General features: G+C 31.6%; 1 protein-coding gene across 2 annotated transcripts; it reads right to left on the reverse strand.

The window, feature by feature from the left end:
* Positions 1–1,950: 1,950 nt before the first annotated feature.
* LOC129972470 (uncharacterized) lies at positions 1,951–24,614 on the reverse strand. 2 transcript variants are annotated; one of them, XR_008784862.1, is made up of 4 exons: positions 24,469–24,614; positions 10,457–10,684; positions 9,720–9,857; positions 1,951–2,192 (listed from the first exon to the last, which is right to left on the reverse strand). XR_008784862.1 is itself a non-coding variant. In XM_056086616.1 (3 exons), exons 1-3 carry the CDS (start codon positions 24,542–24,544, stop codon positions 8,062–8,064), a joined length of 681 nt encoding a protein of 226 aa, XP_055942591.1. In that variant the 5' UTR covers positions 24,545–24,614; the 3' UTR covers positions 7,758–8,061. The 2 variants fall into 2 exon arrangements, 1 of the variants encoding a protein (XP_055942591.1); XM_056086616.1 differs by lacking the exons at positions 1,951–2,192; positions 9,720–9,857 and adding an exon at positions 7,758–8,438.
* Between the last annotated feature and the right edge of the window lie 486 nt (positions 24,615–25,100).

Below are 25,100 nucleotides of genomic sequence, written 5' to 3' on the forward strand. Positions count from 1 at the left end.
ACGTAGTACAAATGTAAAACACATTTTGTTATTTGATAGTTGGCAATTCAGCTGTCAATCAGTAAAAAAAGTTTTTTGATTGGTTGCGTAGTTTTCGTTTGGCGTTCGTTGAAAAATGGAAAATCAAAAGGAACATTTTCGTCATATTTTGCTTTTTTATTTCCGCAAAGGGAAAAACCCATCGCAAGCTCATAAAAAGTTATGTGCTGTTTATGGTGACGAAGCCTTAAAAGAACGGCAGTGTCAAAATTGGTTTGCCAAATTTCGTTCTGGTGATTTTTCACTCAGAGATGAAAAACGCTCTGGTCGTCCAGTTGAAGTTGATGACGACCTAATCAAAGCAATAATCGATTCGGATCGTCACAGTACAACACGTGAGATTGCAGAGAAGCTTCATGTATCACATACATGCATTGAAAATCACTTAAAACAACTTGGCTATGTTCAAAAACTCGATACATGGGTTCCTCACGAACTGAATGAAACGCATTTAACGCAACGCATTAACAGCTGCGATTTGCTAAAGAAACGTAATGAAAATGATCTATTTTTAAAACGACTGATAACTGGCTATGAAAAATGGGTTGTTTACAACAATGTCAAGCGGAAAAGATCGTGGAGCAGGCCAGGTGAACCAACTCAAACAACATCAAAAGAAGGTTTTGTTGTCAGTTTGGTGGAATTACAAAGGAATTGTCTACTCTGAACTCTTACCACCCAACCGAACGATCACTTGTTCAATGATGTCTACATTGAACAACTAACGAAATTAAACAATGCAGTTGAAGAAAAGCGGCCCGAATTGACAAATCGAATAGGTGTTGTATTCCATCATGACAATGCAAGGCCACACACATCTTTGGTCACTCGGCAAAAATTATTGGAGCTTGGGTGGGATGTTTTGCCACATCCACCATATAGTCCTGACCTTGCACCATCTGATTACTTTTTGTTTCGATCTTTACAAAACTCCTTGAATGGTAAAAATTTCAGTAATGATGATGATGTCAAATCGTACCTGATTCCATTTTTTGCTAATCAAAACCAGAAGTTTTATGAACTTGAGATTATGATGCTGCCTGAAAGTGGCAAAAGGTCATTGATCAAAATGGGCAATACATTACAGAATAAAGTTATTTAGTTCCATGGAAAAATTGTCTTTGATTTTCTAAAAAAAATCCGCAATTACTAGTTGCCAACCCAATATTAACGCATGCTTGAGATTAATCGGCAAATTACTCGTCAAGGATGGCACAATAGATTCAGAGAAAATTCTAAATCATGCCAGAGGTTAATATTTAGTAACTATTCTACATCAAAGCCGTGCAACGCGTTTTCTGGGATAACAGTCGTATTAGAGAGTATACGAGAAAGTTTTGGTAAGACCACCTCCGCTGTTGTAGATTAACCCTTTCTAAGGCCGTGGGAAGTATACTTCCCACCAAATTTATCAATCTTTGTATGAAATTATGTAGGTTGGCATAAGTTCTGACAAATTTTTTTAGAAAGACAGAAACTTAGATGCTTTAGTTCTTTATTTTACACAAAATGATGTGTCTTAATTTGATAATTATTAATTAATCAAATTAAATTTATCTAATAAGCTAAATGAATCCCTTTCCTTATTCTAATTTCAAGCCTAAAAATATTTTAACATAATATGACTAGAAAAAAATGGCCTTTTAAAAGGTTAAGGAAAAGTTCATTGCCGTGGAAAAAAGATGAATTTCTTTGAAGATCAAGCAAGTTAAAATTTTATTTGACGATTTATTTTTGTTTATAGTAATCATGCTAAAACAGATCGATGAGTTGTCTTGTTTTGAATGAACAAGTATCGTTGGATGTTTCTCAATTTAAACCGTCATAACAGGTTTCTGAATTCTGACCAAACAGTAAACCATCCAAGAATAGCAATGCTGAGAGATGGAAGCTGCTACCATTTCATATATATACAAAAAATTCTTAATTTTATTAAATAATACAACTTGCTTTATACATGTATAGCGAAAAGGCAACAAAATATATTAAATTTAAATATTTATAATTATGGATTGAAGATACATGATTGCACAAGTCCTTATTATTGCACAAGCATGCTTTCACATTTAGATGTTTTTCGGGTATTTCTTGCTCATAGCAACCCCTCCTGAAATCTGGATTTCCTACGCATGTGTAGGTAATGTTCAGTGGCTCTGAAAAGAGAAATATAATTTGTTATACGTGCTGTCCAGTAAAGAATGATCATCAATAAATAAAGCATAATTTCCGATATTTATTCCCTTAACTTTGATAGTCTTTCTCAGAATACTCCCCTTTATATGCGATACATTTATCCTCCCCCCCCCTCCACTTTATTCAAACAGATGCTAAAAGCCATTTTTTGACAACCTTTATCATTGCCTCTGATGTTGGGAAACGTCTGCTCCGAAAGTGTTTCTTCAAATTCGTGAAAAGAAAGAAAATCGCATCGTGCTAAATCTGAGCTGTAAAATGGATGGGAAGCTCATGTTTAAAAAAGATACTGAAGAACAATCTGGAAATCCACTGCTCACAAACTCTAGCCATGTGCAGCCTTTTTGTGAGCAACATCCGAGTGGCGCCAAATGAAATTTTCAGTCTTTCTAATAGATCTCTTATTGGGATTCGACCGTCTTTCCACACAATGTACTTGCTTTTTTTCTATGAAGCAATCACTGGAGCGTCAGGCACCTTCCTTTGACATCGGTTGTCTTCCCTCTTTAAATATTTTCCAACTGATTCCCATAAGACACTTGTAGTATCTCATAGACTTCAACTCATGAATTTTAAAGGAAAAAACAAATTTGCAATGTGTGTTACATATCAAGTTCATTTTTAGAGTAAGCGAAAGTGAAACAACGGGTTTGCTAACGTTGACTATTTAATAATCTGTCACTGGTTGAAACTCCTCTGTAATATGTTATACTTGCAATGTAACTATATCGAATATTTGCTGTTTTAATGGCAAAAATATTAGGTACTTGTTAATTATTCCCAAAAGGATTGGCGATTCGTTGACGATAATTTTGATATCTTTATTTATTTTCTTTAACATCAATAATTTTGACCCTCTTTAATATAAACAGCGTAAACAAATACTTGTTTTCCTTTCATAATTTAGAAGCGCGCTTATAGGGTTGCAATGCTAATTTGGTTATGATTTGTTTCGCTACATTTGACGAGTTTTTTTTTTTTCACCATTTATTAATAAGTACTAAATATTAGAATTATCATTCATTTTTCACAACTATTCTTTCAGTCAGCATCAGTAGATCTTACCAGCAATTTTTTTTTTGTAATAATTTTCGTACCAAGAATGCTTAACCCAAATGATTTATTATTATTATTATGTGAGAACATGATGTTGTTCTGGTTTGAGGTTTCTGAAGCCACAAAATGCACGGGCAGAAAATTGGCGATTTACGCTTTTTATGCATTAATTTTTCGCTTTAGAGGTTATGAGAAAATGCTAAAAAGGGTTGTCACATTTGGCGACTTATTGCCAACAAAAAGTTATAATTTGGTGGGAATGTCCGCCTTGTACCCGATTCTCCTGTCTGGCCGATAAAAAGCAGGACCGTAAGAAAATATCACCCGAAGAACACAAATTGGAGTGAATGCGAAACAGCGAGGAAGGGGTTGAAAGTTTTATATATATATAAGCAGTTTAAGCCGAATTTTTGCAAACAAAAAAGACTATCCCCGAGTTAAAGTTATGGAGCTCGAACGATTTTGAGATGGGAAAAAACCATCATTTTCTAAATATCGACACGTGCGTAATCTGATAATCACATGATTATTTAAAGCCGGTTTAAACTGTTTATTCTCGAAAAAAAATTCTGGCCTTGAGAAAAAATTTTAGAACTCGATTGACTTTGAGATGATGAAAAATCATCGCTTTTCGGAATTTTGGCGATTGCGAAATATGAGTCACGTGAGAACATGATGCTTTTCTGTCGGATCAGTACCACGTGACTTTAAAAAAATAATGTTCTCACATGATAACTTGAAATTTGCGATAGCAGATTTCATTTTTTAAAAAAAAAAAACATTGTGGACTTTTGATCAACTCTATCTCTAATCTTTCACCATTATCTCTAATCGAATAGTTTTAAACTATTCGATTAGAGATAATGGTGAAAGAAAGAAGAGAGACCATCCAAGAGGACTTCCAGGCTCGGTGCAGGCGTTTCCTTTGTTATCTTCTGCCACTAGACAAATAAAAATTCATGCGCCTCTTGACAAAAAATATTTATACCCTCCTACTGATACATATTTACATATTGTTACAAACCTGTAATGCTGCTTTCCAGCACGGTTCATTCAATCACTTTAAAGACCGTTTTACGATCAACTTTGCTAGGTTGATCGGGTGCCACGTTAGTGATCTCAGAGTTTGGCGACCATTTCGCGACTTGGTGACTTTGGCGACACTTCGAGAATTTTAGCGATTTAACCAATAGGAACCAAGATTGGTCCCGAATCTTTTCGGCCCGCCTCCTGAAGCTATAAAAGACTGGCAGTCTCAAACTGCAATGGATCCTAGTCAATCGTAATCGGTGTCTTAGGCAAGTAACGAGTCATCTAGTGGATAACGAAACAAAGGCAGAATAATCCAGCGTTGTGTGGAGTTTAAGCGAGTGCTGAACTGAAATTTATCTTATTATAACAACAGAAAAAATGCTCAATAAACAGAGAGTTTTGATTGGCTAGTTATGTTTGCAAAATGGCGAAGTAAATTTGCATAATCGTTACCGTTGTGGAGATTGGGAGAATCTATCAAAGTTTAATTTTGCCTTTTCTCTCTTACGGTGTTGGCAGATGACTATCAATGACATATCTATGAGATCAGTTATGATCTTCAGTATAAAATAAAAAAAAAATGGTGAAATCAAAACAGAAGTAGGTGCAAGGGAACTTTTTTTAAACAATTATTTTAAATACATAGATTCTCAGAATTTGTTTTTTCATGCTCTTAGATTCTCTTACAGATCAAGTTATTTTTGGCATTGTGCTAAGTGCCAAAAATAAAGTTATTTTTGGTAGTTAGCACAAAATTCGCAGGTCAATAATTTCGGCAAACTTTATATTAGAATATTTAGATAATGTAAAAAGAATTGTGCATTTTTTTTGGAAATAATTTTATGCAAAATAATTTTCTTTATATGCGAGATGCTACCGCACAAATGACTTACAATTGTATGTTCTGCTAGCTCATCATGTCATTAGATTCACCATTTAAAAATGGCTTTTATAAAAATCCATTATAATTAAATTAAAATAAATCAGAAATAAATGTTTTTGCAATAAAAGTTCTCGTTCGGGGAAAAAAAACGTGCCTGTTTTCATGGCCTAATTTGTTGACTTCTAGATTAAGCAACATCACAAGATGCAGGCATGAAGTACTAACTTTAACAATGGTTAACTATGACAATAACAAAACCGCAAAATCAATCACGAAATGTTCACGAATCACGAAGATGTTCGAGCTGCTAACAGTTCTCATATTCTGTACGGCGCCATGTTGCCTATTTGATCACGTGATGGTTTCGCGCCTAAATTGACAGATAAGAGTTCGACGATGAAAGGGTAAGATATGACGCTCACATTCATTTTATCTCTTTATGTGTTTTTATGTTAGTTCAGTAATGTTTTGTCCTTGTAATCTTATTAAATATATGTTAAATATTAATGCTGGTCTTTGCCTTTCCCCGCATATTTATTTTTCAACTTCCCGTCATAACTCTTTTTTTTTTTTAAGCTCTTAGAAACAAACAAAAAAACTATTGTCAAACATAAAAAAAATTATTAAAAAAAACTTTCAAAAATAGTAAAACACATTTGCAATTAAGATAATATTTGTAAGTTACATTTAAATTAATTATTTATATTTTATACCTTTACAAATTCAATCCTGCTTCTAAACGATCGCTTAATGAGACTTTATTGAAGAATTATTGATAAATTTGAACTTTTTAATATCTCGACTTTTTTAATTCAATAAGGAATGATCTTAAATTTTTAAAGGTTACTTACAAAATATCAAGAAAAATTTGACTTGCATACGTTGTGGAATAAGTGAATAAAATATGGTAGATGTTTGATGGTTACGATCTCATTGTAGTGGAAGAAAATCACATGATTAAATATTTGATGAAACAATGAAGCCTGTTTGAATTTCAGGGCAAAGATATGACATACTTTTAGAAAATAGACAAAAAAAATTTTTTTAATTGCCGAAGTTCAGGAAATCTTCTAACGACTGTTAAATTGTAATCAATTCAAAGAACATTTTTTAAATTTTGAAACTGTGCAAAATTCATTTTTCTGCAATAATATTCTCAGAAGTTATCGCGAAAAACCGTAAAAATTCAGCTTAATTTTCAATTAATTAAAATTTAATAAAAAAAAGCGCTCCGAGATGCATATTTCCACCCTCCAAGATGTATATTTGTCAGATTTAGTAACTATAAGTCAAATTGTCTAGCTTATAGTATGCTATCTCCCCCCCACAAAACATTCATCATTATTATTATTAGAGGTATGTATTTTGCAATTTTATGCAATTTTAAATTTGTATAGCTGTTTTAGCATTTTGAGTTTTTTCGGGAGGGACATTTCAATTTTTTAATTGAATAAAAATTTAGAAATATATATTTTTTAATATTTTTTTCATTTAATTCTGCCAATATCAACTGCAACCAGTATACAAAATATCTTTAAAAAGCGAAGATGCCAGACATTAATGAGTTAAAAGTTCATAAAATTATATAAAACAATATTTCCATTTGATTTGAAAAAGAAATATGCAAGCAAATTCTGAAAATTAAATATTTTTGTAAATTAAATCAACTTATTTTTTGTGAAAGACGATTCCTTAAATAAAGAGGATACTGAATTTCAATCGCGAATGAAGAAAAAAATTTTATTAAATCAAGTGTATAGTAAATTTTGCAATATTTGTAAAAAAAAAAAAAAAAAAGTAACATTAACTTTTTGAATTTTAAAATATTATAAAAGTGTTTTTAATGCGATAATACGATTCAAAGCTCTGGAATAAAGGTTAAAGTTTCAATTAATTTTTAATCAATTAAAATTTTGAAAAATCTTTATTAATGAACACCTAATACTCGAGATGTAACTGCATGAGGAATTTTTAACTTTAATTCCGAATGACTTTTGTATTTATTATACATTAGGCGTTATACAATTTACAGAGAGTACGCCACTTAATAACTTTATCATATAAAATTAATAATACTATGTCTGTTGCCACTCCTAATATGTTTTGTATTTCTTGTTTATTTTCATTTTAGAGCTTGCGTTGCATCTTCTTCCAGCTTGAAATCTGGCAATCCAGTTTACTGATTTAAGTAGAATATGTATTCGCTTTTTGGAAAGAATTTTTGCGTTACGTTATTTCATCTTTTTGATGTGCGAATCATTTGATCAATTTGTCTACTTCATCTGTAAATACTCTGATAAGTTTCTATCATCATTATGTAAATGGCCTCATGAAATTCTCTGTCTTATGTTGTGCAAAAATGAACTGATTCCAAAACGAAAGTAGAGTTCGGAGTTATAACAATTCCCAAGCACCGTTTACTATATGAGTGGTCTTATTTTATGATTCACATTTCCTTTAAATAAAATATTTTAATTCTTTTCCTTTATTAGCATAATACGATTAAGAGACAAAGATCTATTTAGAATTTCGGCAGTGCTGGAACTGATTATAATTTGAATGTGAATAAAATGATCATCACAATAATCTTTCAACTGTCACAATAATCTTTACATACAGCTCAAGTGCGACGTTTATTAATACACAAGACTTGTATAAAGCAATCAACAGTTTTTCAAGTGCATTTCTGATGAAAGCAACCGTATTAGTTCAAATATTACAAGTCGCGAGGTTTTGGATTAAAAGATAAATAATGAGCATTAATTTAAGCAAAAGCAAAGTTTCTGGTTGCATAATAACAATTTCATTTTATCATTTGCTCAATTATTTTACGTCAAAATTTCTGTATAATTTATTATTCAAACTGGGGTGAACTGAGATCTTCTAATTCGAATGGATGCTGAAACTGATACTACACTTTCGGACAACGCTGGCTCCATAGTCAATTCGCAGAAATCGAGTGAATCCTTAAAAGACATCGAAGCAAAAGCAGCTGTTATGAAAGTTTCTGATAATGATAATAATAAATCTATGAATGAACTCCAAAATGCCTTTGCGATACTGGTTGGAGCGGCGACAAACTTGGATAAGCGGCGTAAAAAGCAACAGCAAACCAAAGTGTCTTGGCGAAGATCTGGAAGAAAATGGCAGCCAACTTCTGTCTGGAAGAGAGATAAGACTCCTCCTCGAAGACGTCCTCCTTCAAGCTCTGATACGTCCAGCGGTGAAAGGCCTGCTGTTAGAGGAAGATCACGTGTTCGAAGACCACCAAAAAAATAATTATTGTGTTTTTGTTCATCAAAGAAAAAAAACCTTAAATATTTCAGTGAGTTTATGACTTTGTTACTATTTTGCATGAAGCCACTGTTTTTTTTTTCCTTGAATATTTAATGAATGGATTGTAAATTCGATTGTTAATTTCCATCTTTTAAAATGATGTAATCCGATATATATTTATATGAATGTTTTATATTTGTATTTTACATTTGTCCTCTTTTGATTCAAAGAAAAAGAATATATATTCGTTATTAAATTGATTCTGATCCATATGTTTTGCAATCAATTCTGTTGCTTCGTGCTGCTCTTTATTATATACGTAGTACAGAGAATCGTCAAAACATTTGAACTCGAGATTTTGAAGAACTCTTTTAGATTGTGTGTGTGTATCATGCTTAATGATATAATCTTGGGTACGGAAATTTTTTGGAGTTGGGCGAAATGGAATCAATAAAAAAACACCGAATTTTGATATTTAGAACTTAAATGTACTGTTATACACCGTATGACATTATATTAAAAGGAAATTAGTGCTGCTATTTTCGAACTTTGCATACTTACATTTAATTAATTTCATTGATAATTAAAGAATATATTAGGGCAAAGTATCAGTGCTTGCATGATTGCCAAACTTCAGTATTAAAATTACCTCGGTACGACCGGAGTTTAACCTCCTGCTTGGCGAAATTTTCAAAAATCGTCAACAAAGATCTTGTGTAATGTTCAATAGCCAGGGAGCAGATGTCCAATCATAGCGCATAATAAATTGCCAGCTTTGGCGCGTTATCGTAACGTGGCGAAGAAGGGGGTTAAACTCTGGTTCACCCATTATCCCAAGCCTCGACCATATAATAGTCTATATGCTATGGTAAATTCGATTAATCCGGTGATTACATATATTTACCGTTGATTATCCATAATCACCACTTACTTTAGAATTGATTATGAATAATCACCATTAATTAAATATAATCACCAGTTTATTTCATTTACAGTAACTTAAATATAATACACAGATTACACACATATATATAATATACAAAGTATTTTACAACTTCTTTGATAATACATAGATTTGTATAGAAAGTATTATGCTTAGTTTTCATAACAGTGTCTTTACATGAGAGTCTCTGACGGCGAATCGACTGTTCATCAAAGAAGCTTTTATTTTTTAAGATTATTAATTATGTAAAGCAGCAAAAAGATCAATTTTAAAGATAAACAAATTTATTTCTTTTACCTAATCACAAAATATAGTCTAAGGTTTTATAGGAGGTATGGTCCCCATAATCCCTTTTGTATCCACCTTGTTTTACATCTTCTTTCCTCGGATTGAATGGAGTTTTTCAGGATACGACGAGTCTTCTTCTGAGCATTTCTAATATTTTACAACTGTATTAATTAGTGAAGCATTGAATTAAGAGCATCTATATGTTCAAAGAAAAAATTATAGATGATTTGTTTACATTTGGTCGTTGTCATTCAACAATAAATAATAAAAGCGATTTTTGTGCCCCATACATTAGTGTTATACATATATATAAAGGACAGCATTTCATATATATATATATATATATATATATATATATATATATATATATATATATATATATATATATATATATATATATATATATATATATATATATATATATATATATATATATATATATATATATTGAAATGCTAAGTTTTTGAGGAATTTTCTTAAGCAGACACTAGAGTTGTTTTATTTTCGAATTGCTAAAATATAACTATGATAAGAAAATATAAAAACTTAATCGTGTCATTGACGAACATTGTAATAATTAGTGAAGTTAACATTTAAAAAAAATACGATTAAATAATCTTTATCAGCTTACGTCCAAAATTAATTTATATCATAATACGTACGAATTGAAGGAATTTATCCTTAAGTAATTAAATAATCTCTATTAAAAAGTAAAAATCTTACGTAGGCAAATTAGAATACCTTACCATTTGAGATATAGCTCCAGGTCAAGCACCAATGCGAGTCGGGACAGTTTCGTTTTTTGCACTTTTTCAGATCTTCAGCCGTCGATGGGTGGGTATCGCTGTCCAGTATGGGTTCTTCGACCATCGGATACTTCAGAGATTTTCGCGCCAAATATTTTTTCTCATACTCATCGCGGTCAACTTTTTCTCGACTCCAAAAGCATTCGTAACATCGCAAGCTGAATATTTCTAAATAAGAACAAAAAGCATTTTTTACAAAGAAAATAAACCGGCAAGAACCTTGATTCGAAATTTTCTTGCATACTTTCAAATAAACGTGTTATTCCCTGTTTTACCCGCATAAAATTCATGATTTTGAATAAGATTTGTGGTATCAAGATTGCTCACATTTTTTTCCTTTCTTTCTCGTATTTTCTTGAAATGTTAATAAATAATTATTGATGTGATAGTAAATAGTTCTTGAAGACAGTAATTAATCCTTGATCTGATGGTAAATAATTCTTGAAGGTAGTAATTTATTCTTGATGTAACAGTAAATAACTTTTGAAGTAATAGTATATAATTATTGATGTGTTAGTATATAATTCTTGAAGGTAGTAATTAATCCTTGATGTGACGGTAAATAATTTTAATGGAATAGTAATTAAATTTTGAAGTGATCTTGTAATTACTGAATTTGAATTAATTTACTCTCTACTGTTTGATTTCAAGTGAGATTTTTACTGAAAGAATTTACTGTAATAGTCAACAAATTATATTTTTACAACAGTAAAAAATTAAAACGGTATTTTGACGAATTTTCACATTTTAGACCTCCATGAGTTTGAAAAGCACATATTTGGAAAATGTCTGCCTATCTCTGACAAAGATAACTCAAAACCCTTTTGAACTAGACGGATGAAAGTTGGTATATGGTCTTTACGTCAAATTTGTAGATTTCTATTAAATTTTGTGCAAAATTTATTCAGAGGAAGTCAGTCTGTCTAACTGTTCGAATATAAGTTAAAATGATAACTACAAAACGAAAAAAAAGGCCAGAAGAATACAATTCGATACACAGATTTAACATCTATAATGTAGATATTTATCAAATTTTGAATCAAATTCAACAAAGGGGTTGAACGTCTGTCGGTCTGTACTTTCAGAAGTATACAAACGCGATAACTCAGAAACGCAATGACTCAAATATATCAAATTTGGTATGTGATTTTTTGACTACAATTATAGTTTTGTGTCAAATTTTGACTTCAATCGATTGGGAAGAAATGCTTCCAGAACATAAATTCATCTTTATTTTTAGGCATGTGGGAAAATTTTGGGAATACAACTAGCGCTGGTAGTTTTTAGGCATGTGGGAAAATTTTGGGAAGACCACTAGCGCTGGTTATTTTTAGGCATGTGGGAAAATTTTGGGAAGACCACTGGCGCTGGTTATTTTTAGGCATGTGGGAAAATTTTGGGAAGACAAATGGCCCTGGTTATTTTTAGGCAGGTGGGAAAATTTTGGGAAGACCACTGGCGCTGATTATTTTTAGGCATGTGGGAAAGTTTTGGGAAGACCACTGGCGCTGGTTATTTTTAGGCATGTGGGAAAATTTTGGGAAGACCACTTGCGCTGGTTAATTTTAGGCATGTGGGAAAATTTTGGGAAGACCACTTTCACTAGTTATTTTTAGAATCCCACTTATAAGTGTTTTGTGTTTCTCTGCATTTCTCGATTGGGAAGAAATGCTGCCAGAACATAAATTCATCTTTATTTTTAGGCATGTGGGAAAGTTTTGGGAATACAACTAACGCTGGTAGTTTTTAGGTACGTGGGAAAATTTTGGGAAGACCACTGGCGCTGGTTATTTTTAGGCATGTGGGAAAAATTTGGGAAGACCACTATCGCTGATTATTTTTAGGCATGTGGGAAAATTTTGGGAAGACCACTGGCGCTGGTTATTTTTAGGCATGTGGGGAAATTTTGGGAAGACCACTGGCGCTGGTTATTTTTAGGCATGTGGGAAAATTTTGGGAAGACCACTGGCGCTGGTTATTTTTAGGCATGTGGGAAAATTTTGGGAAGACCACTGGCGCTGGTTATTTGTAGGCATGTGGGAAAATTTTGGGAAGACCACTAGCGCTGGTTAATTTTAGGCATCTGGGAAAATTTTCGGAAGACCACTTATAAGTGTTTTGTGTTTCTCTACATGGTAAAGAAATTCGAAAAAGAATTTTCGATGCCTTTTTTTGGTGAACCAACTGAAATCAAAATTCAATAAAATACTATAATTTTTGTAAAAAGATGGCATACCGAATTTCATTTGACTAAGTCGTTATTATTTGAACACGTTTTTATTGAAATAAAATCGTTATATTTCTTGATGTTAATGATTTTTATTTCTTATATTCTTGATGCTTAATCTTCTTATCACTTTCATTTCTTTTCTTCTTATTTTAATTTCCATATAAAAATTTTATTTCCTGATATCGCCATCATGCTACTCTTAATTGGCAACATATTTCCCGTTCATTTTGTTTTACTTATATTAACGTTTACGACAACATTTTGTTGTTGTTGTTGTTTACTTCAAAAAAAAATACTCCTTCACCGCATACAGCTCCAAGCTTATGCTTATTTGTAAATTTTTGTTTTCTTTAATATTAAATTATAGCATTATAAGAAAGGCTCGCCCTTTAGTCCACGTAGGTTATTGTGTTTCTGAATCACCATGTTTACATGCAAGTAAACGTGCAGACTGAGAGATGGTCAAGGTCAGGCCTTTTACGAAATTTGGTTTGAAAATTTGTTATAGATCTGAATACTAGACGAAAAAATTATGTACCGGATTTAATCTTTCTAGCTCTTTCCATTTTGTTGTCTTCATATATTTATTTACTTTCGATAGACTGATAGAATACTGCCTGTTAATGAATTTTGTTTAAAATTTGACAGAAATCTACTAATTTAGTGTCAAATCCTTACATCAAATTTAATCCGTCTGGTTCAAAGAATTTTTGTGTTATTTTGTTCACAGACGGAAAAGCATAATTCCACAAATTTTTTCGATCCAGGAAGGTGTGAAATATCAAAATTTAGAGCATACATTCTGTCTGTTTGTACTTATGTATATGAACAGAACCTAACTAAGGCAGGAACATACGGGGCAGGTGCCCCGGGCCCCCACATCAGAAGAGGCCCTCAAAACGGATATAAAGTCTATTTTACGTTTTCCCTCTTCAATGAACGTTTTACGTTCCCCTTACGTTTTTTCCCTCTTTAATGAACTTTATTTAACATTGCTTTTCAAAGACAAAAATGACATTGGGGGGGGGGCAAAGAAGTTTTTGTCCCTGGTCCAATTAGGCTAAGTCGGGCCCTGTATATGAATACAATTTTAGGATAGAAAAAGACAAGATGAATAATTTTTTTTTTAATGATCGAATCACAAAAGAAGTACAAGTGGTCTTTCTTAACTCTTTAGCATACTCTCTCTCCAATTAAGGTTTTATCTCCCTCTCCCGTGCATAAAATTATAAATCTTGAGAAAGGCCGCAAATAAGCATGGCAACAATAATTAAGAAATATAGATCTTTAACGTGAATCTAATATTTTTACTGAGCGTCTGATACAAATTTATATTTGGAACGCCTTTTTAACAGTGGGATGAAACCAAAATTTGCCATGGAAGTACAGTTGTAGTCACAAGATAACATAGCGAATTTAATGCATTATTTCTCTATGTTATCTTATCTATCTATGTGCCTACGTTCGGTATGAATTTTTTGTAAAACGCTGAAAAATGGTTATATTTTTAAATATTTGGATAAAAAAAGACTGAGAAAATATCTGTGAAACCAAAATATACCAGTTAAGTGACAAAAGTTTTTTTTTATATGTAAATTAGAAAAAAAGCTTTTTTTGAATAAAAAGAGATATAAAGCAAAAATACTCTGGTTTAAAGGGTAATCAAATGATTTGCTTAACATTTTAAGAAATATATTAGCTAGCTCCTGAACTAAAAAATAAGCTGCATTTCTATCCAGAATTTAAATATTTGGATTTGACTGATAAATAGCACGAATTTTTAATTTTTTTTCGGATTGCAAAGCACTAAAACAACCATGAATTATTTCTAAATGAATATATTACTTATTCTCTGGTTTAGAAACTGCAGAAAATATTGAGAAATTATTTTGACAAATATGAACAAAAAGTATACATTGAATTTTAATTTATGAGTTTTATCGTAAAAAAATTCAATCGAAGATTAAAATTTGAGAAAATGGCATCTAAATATGTAAAAAAGAGCTAAAGCGATGTAAATACAAATACAAAAAACAATGTAACTTCCCAAAAAATGGAAGCAAAATTCCAACGGCTTTATAAAGAAACTTGTTCAGACATTAAGAATATTAAATTTAAAAAATTCATAATTTCGCAAAAATTGGACTCTTTAACGTAATTACATATTTTTAAGTCATTTCATTTATGAATTATTATGTTTACACGCATGCAAAAGTACAGACTGACAAATTTGACAAAAGTACAGCAATTAGCCTTTTCAGATTTGGTATAAAATTCTGAAAAGTATATAATATTTTAGATGATAAAACCTGTATACTAAATTTTATCGAGTTCACTTGTACTCGGACAGATAGACTTATTGTAAATGAATCTCATTCAAACTTTGATAGAAATCCACGAATTTGATAATTCCATATATCAAATTTTATCCATCTACACAAAGGGTGTTTGAATTATCGTATTGACAAACAGACAGACAGACATGATGCCAAGAATGTGCTTTTCTGACTCAGGTAAGTCTGAAATGTTTAAATTCTTCAAAATCTGGAATTCGAATTTTCTGTGATGACAGCATTTCCTCTATACTTCTTATACGTGAAAGTGAAAAGTATTGATTCAAAATGCAATTTTCTTTCATTTCTTTGTTCTATTTAACGAATTTAGTCCAAAAAGCACAATATTATGAAAGCATGTGAAAATGCCATGGGGGAATATTCATCAATTGTTTTATCATGCAATTTGATTGTTGGTAGCACATTATTAGTCATTCATTAATTACTAAGACTCATTTTCTTAATCTTTACTAATAATATAAATGGTGTGCATTGTCGCTGCATGGGCTAGTCGGTTTGACCAAGAACTACGGAATTTGGCATACATCGTGGAACTTGAGAAAGTATATTTTGGACGATATTAATATATATATATATATATATATATATATATATATATATATATATTAGAATTTTAGTTATTTAAAAATTAAATAAAACTTTGGGGATTTTCAATAATAAATTTTGAAAATAGTTTTACACAAAACTAACTAAAAAAAATTTTAAATTGTCTTTTTAAAGATGCCAATTTAATTGTAGGGCAACTTTTTTTCTGAATTTTGGCAATTTTTTACTTTTTCGCATACGTAGTATAGGAAAAGTATAGTCATCGTCAAAAAATTCGAATTCGAGATTTTGACAAATCTCCACGTTTTAGATCTCACCGAATTCGAAAAACACAATTTTTGAAAATGCACGTCTGTCTGTCTGTCTGTGACTTAGATAACTCAAAAACATTTTGACCAAGATAGTTGAAATTTGATATATGGCTTGAGTAAAATCTGTTCAGGGGAAGCTCTTCTGACCGGCTATTCGAATATAAGTTAACTCGATAGCTAAAAAAGAGAGAGCTAGATAGATAGGATTTAGTACTTAGATTAGCATCTATAATGTAGACACCTCTTTAATTTTGAGCCAATTCCAACAATGATTGTCTGTCGGTCTGTAGTTTCAGAAACATGCAAACGCAATAATTAAATTCATTCATAAACTCAATGAATTAAATATATCAAATATGGTATGGGATTTTTTGGCCACAAGTGCAGTTTTTTTTTAGTCAAATTTTTGTTTCAATCGGTTAAGAAAAACGAGTCTAAAACACACATTCGATTAACGGTATGGCAGACGTTAATCTCTAAAAAAACTCTCCAATGATAACACAATAGATTCGGTAAAAATAGTAAATTCACGGCAAAAGTTGATATTTCGTAAGTATTGTACGCCAGTGCCATGCAAGGCGTTCTCTGGCAGAAAAAGTTTTCTATAGAATATGCAAGAAAATTTTGGGGAGACCAAACCCGCTGATTAACAATAATTTTTTACATAATTTTCGATAATAAGCTTCAACTGTTCAACTGAAATTCAAACCGCTTTTATTGTTCAGTGGAATATTTAATTGTGTGATTTTCTTCCATTATTGAAACCTAAGGAGAAGGGATTCCATTTAATGTCTGAACTGCTTACAAGAAGAATATAAAGATTGAAGTCTCCGTACCGCGAAAATTAGAAGATTGATAATCCGAGCATTTTACATTTTAAAATCACTATGAAATCATGGAACTCCTCGACTCTATTAAAATGACTTTTATTCATAATAAACAGAGCAGGTATAAGGTTATTGAAACAACAAAGTTTTGATCTCTAATACATTTTGATATTCTCTTGATGGAATTGTGAATATTGCCGCATTGAAAAGAGACACTCGACTTTCTATGGCCGAATCTTCATAGCACTGGTATCATAATCAGGGGATCGTAAGTTCGAATCCCGCTGGAGACAATGCGATTCGCAGTTTGTGTAAATATTTAATTCTTTGATTTTATGTTTTCCTTTATTTCATGTTCCAGAAGATTCTGGACCTTTCTTTAGTTTACCAGACAAGTGTTCTGGACTTTTCTTACTGTCTCCAGAAAAGCATTCTGGAACTTTCTCTGCTAGTATAAAAGCAGAAGATCTGTCATTCACTGTGTTCAGAGTTGAGTTAATAAATTGATTTAGCTCTACTTCTTGTGTGTGTCATTGAGTTCCACACTAAAGTACCTTCGTGACAATATTCTGCATAAGATATATAACTGAAAATAATCACAACCAGTATCCATTGATACTAACCAGTTTTAACAAGTTACCAAAGGAGGGTAGTAGAGAATAAACTGAAACATTTTCTTTATATTTTATTCCTTGCTTTAGGAAAGGAACATAATACAAGTCGATAAAAGTTATGCGATATGCATGACAAAAATATTTGGCTTTAGTAAAACTGATTTAGAAAATTTTGACATTTAAGGATTATTGAAGATAAGGATCTGAAAGGTAATCGAAATTTCTAATGTCAAAATTAAGATGCTAAAAAATTTTAGTTGATACAAGTTAAATAACTAAGAATCTGGAAAGTTCAAATGTGAGTGTTGGGAACCATGTGATACTTTTTCAGCGCATTTGTTAATTCATGATTAGATTACATTATGAGCCTTAAAAATTCAGCTAACGAAGAACGCTTACGTACACTACGTTGTTTTGAAACGTGAAATGAATAACAGTCTAGAAAAAAGTGGATTTCATTTGAGCACCTCGGTAAAAAAAAACTGGAACATACCTGTTGAACCAGTTTAAATCATAACAAAAGCAAAAACCTGCTAGTAGAAAGTCTAACTTATCAATTTAAGAGAATTTAAAATATGCAGCGGACATTGAATTCAGTAACATAATTCATTCAACAAGAATGTTCATTTCACAAATAATTCACATTCATTTCACAATGATTCATGAATTGACAATATATTTTCATTGAAATTTAGTAAATTCTTCCCGAAAATGGGATAATAAATTTGGCATAATGGAGAACAGTGTTAACTATTCTCTGAGAAGTATTTTGATTTGATGCCAAAGGCTAACGGTTAAAGAAAATAAATAAATAGTAATAAACAAATAAGAACGGTTGTTGAGCGTTATCGACGAGTCCTACCGTTTAAGTTGAATAGAACCACGCACTTCTCTGGCGAGTCTCATGAGAGTCAGTGTATTAAACGGTAAAAGTTTTTTGCCTCGGTTTTCCCACACATTTTTCTATTGTCATTAAATTTACGTATCCTTCTGTAAGTTGTAACTTTACAAGGTAGACCGCTTGACGTAGAACTATAAAATTTGATACATTTACACGTTAGAAAGTAAAAATGTGCATCTTCGTGTAATTTTTTTAAAAAAAAATATTTCAATTAATTACAAAATTAAACGAGATCCCCGGTAGCTTCCTCAAATATTATTATCCAAAATTATTTTTACATCATTTAAAAAAATTTTTAAAAAATCTATTCAAGGATATCCATATATTTGCCATGAATTTTTTTCCTAAATTTCGACAATTTAAAAAAATATTTTTTTTGCATAACTTTTAACAATACATTGTATTATTATGTTGAGATTCAAGCCATTTTCATTGTATTATAAAATGCTTAATTGCATGATTTTCTTGTAATTTTTGGAAGCGAAAGAAAAACCTTGTTTATTACCTTCCCAGATCAAAAGGAGAAAAAGAAAAAGAGATCGCAATATAACGAAAGTCGACGTATAATTAGAAAATACATTATCCAGAAGTTTAATAGCATTATGAACTTGATTCTATTAAGTTTCATTTAACCATTAAACAGAATAAATGTAAGGCAATTAAAATAAGAAGATTGTAATATTTATCACAATTTGATGTCTAAAAATACTTTTTTAGGGACTAAAGAATAAAATGAAAATTATATGTAAGAGATTTGATTGAAATTAAACTTGACTAATATTCCGGGCAAACTAGCTGGCCGACAAAGGCGGCTAGAATATAATATAGTACGATATTTTTGTTTTCTTCTTGTGTTATTCTACTTCCCAGATACGTATAATATAAGTTGGAAAGGTACAATTAAATGCTACGAGTGAATCGCATGCTGTGATGACGCGACAGGTAACCGGTTTGATTGCACGCATTGCTCTCTCCCTCCAATTTTCATGTATGGTGACATGCAAATTGGAGGAAAAGTTGGAACGTAGCTCTTTTTATCCATTATTATGTAATAAGGAAAACCGAATACGAATTTTGAATGACTTCTTTTCTGCGAATTGGACGTAAAATTGTGGTCTCAAAACCCTGTGATTGCTTGTACTAAGATAGTGTGAGGGTGGAGGTTGGCGTGCTGCAACTTAATGTACTATATTACATAAAGATAAGTTAATTCTTTGAAAATTAATTAAGAATAGTTTAATAATTAATCCCCAATTGTTGATAAAAATTACTTTCACTAAAATTTTTTTAACTATTTTGCTTCCTGGAGTACGTAGTATAGAGAAAGCATTGTAATCAACAAAAAATTAGAACTCCAGGTTTTTGACGAATCTCCTGAGTTTAAAAAACACTTTTTTGAAAAATGTTCGTCTGTCTGAAACAAATATAACTTAAAAATGCTTTGACGTATACGGATGATATTTGCTATATTGTCTTTACACGACATTTGTAGATTTTTTAAAAATCAAATTTTGAGAAAAATCCATTCAGAGGAAAAGTGTTAGAATATAAGTTAACACTATAACTATTAAATGAAGAGAGCTAGATGGATAACATTCGGTACACATATTTAATATTTAAAGTGTAGACATCTATGAAATTATGAGTCAAATACAACAAAGATTAGTAGAGCGTCTGTCAATTTATATTTTCAGAAACATGTAAACGCCATAAGTCAAAAACTCAATGATTTAATACATCAATCTTGTTAGGGGCCACGGTGGCCTGGTGGTAAGGTCTCGGCTTCAGAATCGGAGGGTTTCGGCTTCGATACCCGATTCAACCGAAGAACCGTCGTGTAAGCGGGTTTGGTGCATAGGCGTGGTGTAGAGAGAGAGCTCCAGCTCAGGTGTCGTCCTCGTCATCTGACAGCGGTTCAAAATTACGAGGTCCTTCCCAAAATAACACTAGTGCCGCTTTAAAACGGTACAAAGGGATATAATATAACTAAATCAAACTAAACTAATCAATTTTGTTCCTAGAATTGTAGTTTGAAGTCCGATTTTTGTTTCTGTCGGCTGGGAAATAAACTGAAATACAATTTCGATTTTCAGATACAAATTAACGCCAGGGATTAATCGCTATATAACTCTTCAAACATGATGCGATGGATTCTGTAAAAATGCTAAATTCACGTCAAAAGTTAATATTTCTTGACTGTACGCCACTGCAATTCAAGCCGCTCTCTGGAATAACATCTTTGTTAAAGAGTATGCGAGAAAGTTTGGAGGAGACTCTTCCCGTTGGTTTACGTTTTAAAATTGTTTCACAAAATTTTACTTTGCTCTTACTTTGGTTTTATTAATATTTAAACAATTGATTCCAGAAACATACTCACGAGGAGACAAAGAGATATAATCATCCCTTCTTCCTAGTTTTTTTTTTTTTTTTTTTTTTAAGAGCGAAATATTTCAGGATGATTCTTTTTTATACTATATAAAGATGTTCAAAACTTCTTAAGAAGTATATTTCTTTTTTTTTCTCCTCATTCTATAATTTTTTTATCATAAAAAAAAATTATTTCATCTAAAAAAGATATTGGGGAAAAAAATTGCAAAATCATTGCTATCTCTGAAAAAGTGTCCCTTCAGTACCTTTTTCAGTGTTTGTGACAAAGAGAGGGACTGTTTTCCCTACAGAAGATGTTCTCTCACGCTCCCTCAAAACAGTTTCCTTGGGGAAAATTATAGGAGGCATTTTCATCCAAACAATGATTTATAAGCACCTGAAGCAAATCTTCTGAAAGTGCTCATCTCAGTTTATCACTTTTTGCGAAGTTCAATCGTTCACGGGCGGTAATCTCGGCTTTCATTCACAAATCATGGTCAGGAAATTAGGGACGATTTATTTACTTTTGCTGAAATTGATAAATTTATTATTTTATATGGAACATCAGTGGCCTTTAAATTATTTTAACTCTGGTAGAAGATATCTTAAACACCAATTTGAAGCAGAAACGTGCACATTAAATAATAGCAAAAAAAAAAAAAAAAACACCCATCAGAATTGAAAGCAAAGCTCAAGAATTCACTATTCTTTAGAAAGTACAAATGAAAACAAAGCTCAAGAATTCACTATTCTTTAGAAAATAGAAATGAAAATAAAGCTCAAGAAATCACTATTTTTTAGAAAGTACCCATACGGATATAAAAACAACACATAGCTTGGAAAATTTACATATTAAATGATATCAGTCATAAGCTAACTGACGAAGAAAAATTTTGGGTCCCAACAATCACATGTGTGCTTCAAAACTTTTCATTTGGTAATGAAAAAAAAAAAAATTTAAGAATTTTTTTTTCAGTTTAATTTATTGTTTGAATTCCCATGATTCATTTATTCCAAAATTAAAAATGGAATTTGTTGAAAATAATGTGTAGTTCTTGACAAGGAATATGCAGGCAAATCGATCAATCAACCATTGGGATAATTAATTAATCAGCCGTTTCGTTTTTTTCGCAAATCGGCTAAAGAACTGTGTGAGTATCAACGCATTCTTTGCTAACCGCTGACAATTTAAGGACCATTATTCAAAATAGTAAACAAGCAGTAATACTGCAGGCAATTTAACAAGTCAAAGAAAATAATAATAAAAAAAAACTTAGTCCTACTATGAAAATAATATATATTATTTTGTGACAGAAACGCAGCTCCTTTAAGAAGTTAACACGATTATGGATACAAGATTAATGGAAACAAAAAAAAAAAAAAAAAAAAACAGAATAAAGAAACCTTCAATCAATTGCTTAAATTCTGAATTGATGTTGAAAATGAAATGCTTAAAGAGTATTAAAATCGTTTGCTAATAATGCATCCTATATAGCGACTAAAATACAACACGAAATTTTTCGTGTTTGCAATAAAAGAATTTAAAAAAATTATTCAAAAAATAAATTCAAGCAAATATTTGTTCATTTAGTGGTTCGTTTGTTCATTTGTACTTTTAATAGAGCAAATCTTTTATTTGTGTAAGATTTCTAGAAAATAAGAAAACAAATCTCTATTTGTTTCAAAAATTTTATAGTCCTTGTGTGGTGACGAAATGGTGTCGTTCTTTTGAATTGGGCAGAGAGATTTCTGAAACCGTTTAGGTGGAAGGTCTGGACCACCCCCCATACAATTCCGATTTAGCTCCCAGTGACTATTACTTTTTCCCGGCATTGAAGAAACACTTATCCGAAACATAACAGACGGTGATGTTCAAAAAAATGCCGAGAACTGGCTCAATAGCCAGGGACCTGATTATTACCAAGATGGGTTAGACAAATTGGTCCAGCGGTGTGATAAATGCCTCAACAGGTTTGTTGATTATGTAGAGAAGTGAAAGCCACATATGTACCTTAATTTTCATTTGCATCTTGTGTCTATTGTTAATAAAGCATTTATACTTTGCCTTGTAAACTTTTTTTGGATGACCCCTCGTATTTATTTATTACTTTCAAGTACCACAACGGTAAAACTCATTAGGTGTAGATTTAAATAAATAATAGACCACAGATATGATGGTCAAGTTGCCATGTATACAATATATATACCACCATATACAAAATATTAATTGATGCCCATGGCTATAAATGCGCACGCCTATAACCGAAAAATTCGTTATCCGAAACGGCAATGCCCCCAGGGGGCCACCTCGTAATGAGGATGAGATGCTTCCGGCATGGTGGTTGGATTTCGCCACCCTGGAGGGTACACTAATAGGTGGGGGATCTGACTCCTCCCATCGATGACGGGATGTACTTCCTTCGTGGAGGGTTGTACCGTGGCCGGTGATGGCCCTTAGGACTCAACCACAGTTCCAGCCAATGTTGCTGTTGCGGCGGTCCGGTCATTCAGTTTTTATGGTTTAAATCCGTATGCCTTCGTGGCGGATCGGAGAGTCAGATGGCTGACTTATCCGAAACGGCTTCCAACTCCCTTTTAGTTCAGTTGACCAATTATATACTGTATTTTTACTTTGTATAATTTGTTTTTAAAAAATTAAAAAATAAGTGCCCATAGAAATCTGAAATGTGAAAATGAATCAAGGTCATTCTTCCAATATTACTGTGTGTCTTGTCTTTATTTTCTCGTATACGAAATATATAAAAAGAAAATATCGCAAACGTCAAAAAGAATTCGAATTCTAGATTTTGAACGAATTTCATCTTTCAGACCTTTCTGAATTCGAAAAACACATATTTGGAATAATCTGTTTATGTCTAAACAGGGCAACTCAAAATTGCTTTCAGGTAGGCAAATGAAATTTGATATAAAGATATTACGCCACATTTTTAGATCTCTGTATCAAATTTTAAATGATATTTATTTAAAGGAAGTCCGTTCGGTTATCTAGGTACAAATGAACTCAATAAGTACCATACATAAACAGATAGATAAATGAAATTTGGAATTTTGTTTAATACCTAATATATAAAAAATTGGAACCAAATCCATCAAGGAGTTGACCGTATGTCTATCTGTATTTTTTCATGTATTTAAATGCGATAGTTAAAAAACGCACCAACATAGGTAATTCAAGTTCTGTTCAAAGTTTTAGCTTTAAATGTTTAGATTCTTATAAAAATTAAAGTTTTGACCGTCCGTCGATCGGTACATTTTCATGCATGTAATTCAAAAATATGATGGCTTAGATAAATGAAATTTCCTATATTATGACTATAATTGTATATAATTATAGCTTGAGGTCAAATTTTGTTTCAATTGATCGTAAAAAAAGCATCTAAAATGCATTTTCGCTTTCTGATACTTGTGTATTAATCGAATGCCAGCGATTAATCGCCCAATAATTCGCTAAAGATTGCACTCTAGATTAGGTGAAAAGCTAGATTAATGTCAAATATTTTTCTTTTATAACTATTTTTCTCCAGTGTAATGCATTTAATGCACACGTAATTTTTACGGTACCACAAAACATGCTACTCCCATGAGTGAAAATAAAAATCTGAGTACTTATAGTGTTTATGGTCTTGCTAAGCTTCAAAATTTTATGCGGGGGAGAGTTACAACATCTCTATTAGAGAGTATACAAGACCATTTCGGGGAGATCACTCCCACTGGTTATACATCCTACATAGGAAAGTCAAAAAGACAGGTATGGACTGGAGAAATTCGAAAATTCACTCACCTGTAATCAAGCTCAGAAGCAAGCAAAGAATTAGAAATCCTTTCCCTTCTAAATAGAATGTAACAAAACCCCTCATTATGTTTATCCTTTTTCGTCTAGGGTTTTGTTAAAGTACAGATACTTTCGCTGCATGCATTATCCTACCGTGTTTGTGACTGTATTGATCTGTCAATTATCTTTTCTTTCCAATTTATCAGCACATTCCGCGGATGCGATAGTAACTCGGAAATCGAAACGCAGATAAAGTAGCAAATGGGATCGTAGTTGCACTTTAAATGTATAAATAAACGAATGAGCTATCAATTATCATTTTAAAGTCTGCAATCACTTTCAAATTGGAGTTTTATTTTGATTCCTAACATTGATTTATATTATTAATACTTTGTTTATTGATACAGATTTTTATTCATTTATTGCATCAATTAAAAAAAAACAGATTTAACCCTTTTAGTCCTAGTCATGACATTTGGAATAAATATATTTATTTATTTATTTTATTTTACTTAGCGTATAAACTTGCTCATACCAAATGAAAGTCATCAATTCTTTGCATTTTACTCTTTTCAAATATGTTTTTAATGTTTTAAATATGTTCTTATCAACATATGACTGCAATATATATTTTATCTATT

Source organism: Argiope bruennichi, chromosome 6, assembly GCF_947563725.1.
Source record: "Argiope bruennichi chromosome 6, qqArgBrue1.1, whole genome shotgun sequence".
Lineage (NCBI taxonomy): Eukaryota > Metazoa > Arthropoda > Arachnida > Araneae > Araneidae > Argiope > Argiope bruennichi.

What these genes read in the sequence shown, in the direction of transcription:
- LOC129972470 (XM_056086616.1), bottom strand. Translation starts at nt 24,544, where the DNA reads ATGAGGGGTTTTGTTACATTCTATTTAGAAGGGAAAGGATTTCTAATT. An exon ending in GCTTCTGAGCTTGATTACAG is followed by an intron (nt 10,685 to 24,468) that starts GTGAGTGAATTT and finishes GTTCTTATTTAG; the next exon opens with AAATATTCAGCTTGCGATGT. An exon ending in CTGGAGCTATATCTCAAATG is followed by an intron (nt 8,439 to 10,456) that starts GTAAGGTATTCT and finishes TTCCTCTAACAG; the next exon opens with CAGGCCTTTCACCGCTGGAC.